At 46.0% G+C, this 1,604-nt stretch overlaps 1 protein-coding gene across 1 annotated transcript; it reads right to left on the reverse strand.

Moving 5' to 3' along the window:
• Positions 1-795: 795 nt before the first annotated feature.
• ENH_00075400 (hypothetical protein, conserved) lies at positions 796-1,161 on the reverse strand (the record flags this gene model as incomplete). Its single annotated transcript, XM_013582894.1, has 1 exon — positions 796-1,161. The coding sequence occupies one exon, from the start codon at positions 1,159-1,161 to the stop codon at positions 796-798; it is 366 nt and encodes a 121-aa protein (XP_013438348.1).
• Between the last annotated feature and the right edge of the window lie 443 nt (positions 1,162-1,604).

Genomic DNA, 1,604 nt, shown 5'->3' on the forward strand with positions numbered 1-1,604 from the left:
ACCAAAATAAACGTTATGCACCCGATCGCCGAGCTATCTTGTGAATAGAGCCCTGTTTGATGGTCGATCTATCCTGAACTTACACAGCCTTGAACATTTGTGATCGTTCCTTTCAGGCGCTTCTGCCTCTTGAATCATTCTCTGATGCACGTAAAGGGCATTGATCCAGGTATAAGAGCAGATATTGACATGTGCCGCACAGCGTTTCTTCAGTATCAATTTTCCGTCTGGAGAGTAGCTATGAAGAAAAGACTCCACTCAACTGTGACTTGTACCCAATGGATTGCTGCGTCATTTGTATGAACCCTTTCGTTTTATTTTAGTGCATAAGAAGAACTCTTGATGCACGGGAGTCGCTACATTTCACATTAACGATTACAGGCATGCAGGGAAGCGCAGGCAGGCACATCCCAGTGCGCTTTCTACACTCGAAGATGGAAATGCTTTCATTGCGTCACACAAATTCATTGTCCGTTGACGTGCGGATAAGCCACTGCTAATCAATAGCCAAGTTCCGGTCTTCTTGTCCCGAGTGGTAGTGTACTTTGCTGCTCAGGGTGTCAAAAATTTTGCAACCTTGCTTGTTTTAGCTCTAGTTTCTTCAACTCGTTGTCCACCCACTGAATACCCAGGAACTAGGGAGCACACTTATCCATCAAACGTTAGGTGCTGTTTACCCCGTCGCACAGGACCATCTGCCACTATAGCTATTCCGAATATAGGTTGGCATTGTGCATCAAGGTAGCCTGCACAGCAGTGGCATCTGGTACATCAAATGTTCCGCGCCGTAAAGGTTCAGAAAAAACTTCGGTACCCTCCCGCGCCACGAGCTTCAGTGTGCCGCGTGAGTTCTCCTAGCAAGATGCGTACTCGGCATGAGTCTTCAGGTGCTACTGCAAGTCTTCTTGGCACCGCTTTGCTTCTTCCGTACGACTTGAGCGTCGCGAAGCATTTGAATATCACAAATATCATTGCGGCTACAGCAGCCAACATGGATAGAGCCGCTATGGATGTGCTTGCGCGGCTAAAAATTTTCTTTACGTCAAGAATGCTCAAACTTTCACTCTGTATTTCAGATTCGGGTTCAAGAGCGTCTCCCCTCTCCGTAAACAGGCTTGCAAGCGCCAGATTGGCGGCAATGAATGGCGTCAACCCCATCATTTTCGTATAAAATGCAAATAAGTATATTTTAAAAACGGTTAAAACACAAATGTACTGATGTCTAGGGCGAAAGTCCCACCAAGGAGCACGGCGCTCTCCTGTCCCCTATGGTCGGGAGCCGTCTGCCACCATCCTTCCTCGTGAGTGTCTTGCTGCAAATAAACTAAACGTATACCTTTGTTCTCTCTATAAAATTGTGAAGAAGTGAATTGAGACTGAACACAAGTGATTAGCTAACTCTGGGCAGCTGGCTTATATATATTGTGGTAGACTCGGTCTGCAACAGCTTCGACAACAGCATACCTGTCCCAGTTGCAATGCATGTGTGAAACGACCTTTGAAGCGGAGCTTCCCAACAATTTTTCATCCTGTTAGAAATTTTATAGCGTAAGATTTATGCTTTACTGGGAGAGAAGAAGTTGGGGAGAGCATTGTCGATCATT

Source organism: Eimeria necatrix, genomic scaffold (assembly GCF_000499385.1).
Source record: "Eimeria necatrix Houghton genomic scaffold, Enh_scaff776, whole genome shotgun sequence".
Taxonomy (NCBI): domain Eukaryota; phylum Apicomplexa; class Conoidasida; order Eucoccidiorida; family Eimeriidae; genus Eimeria; species Eimeria necatrix.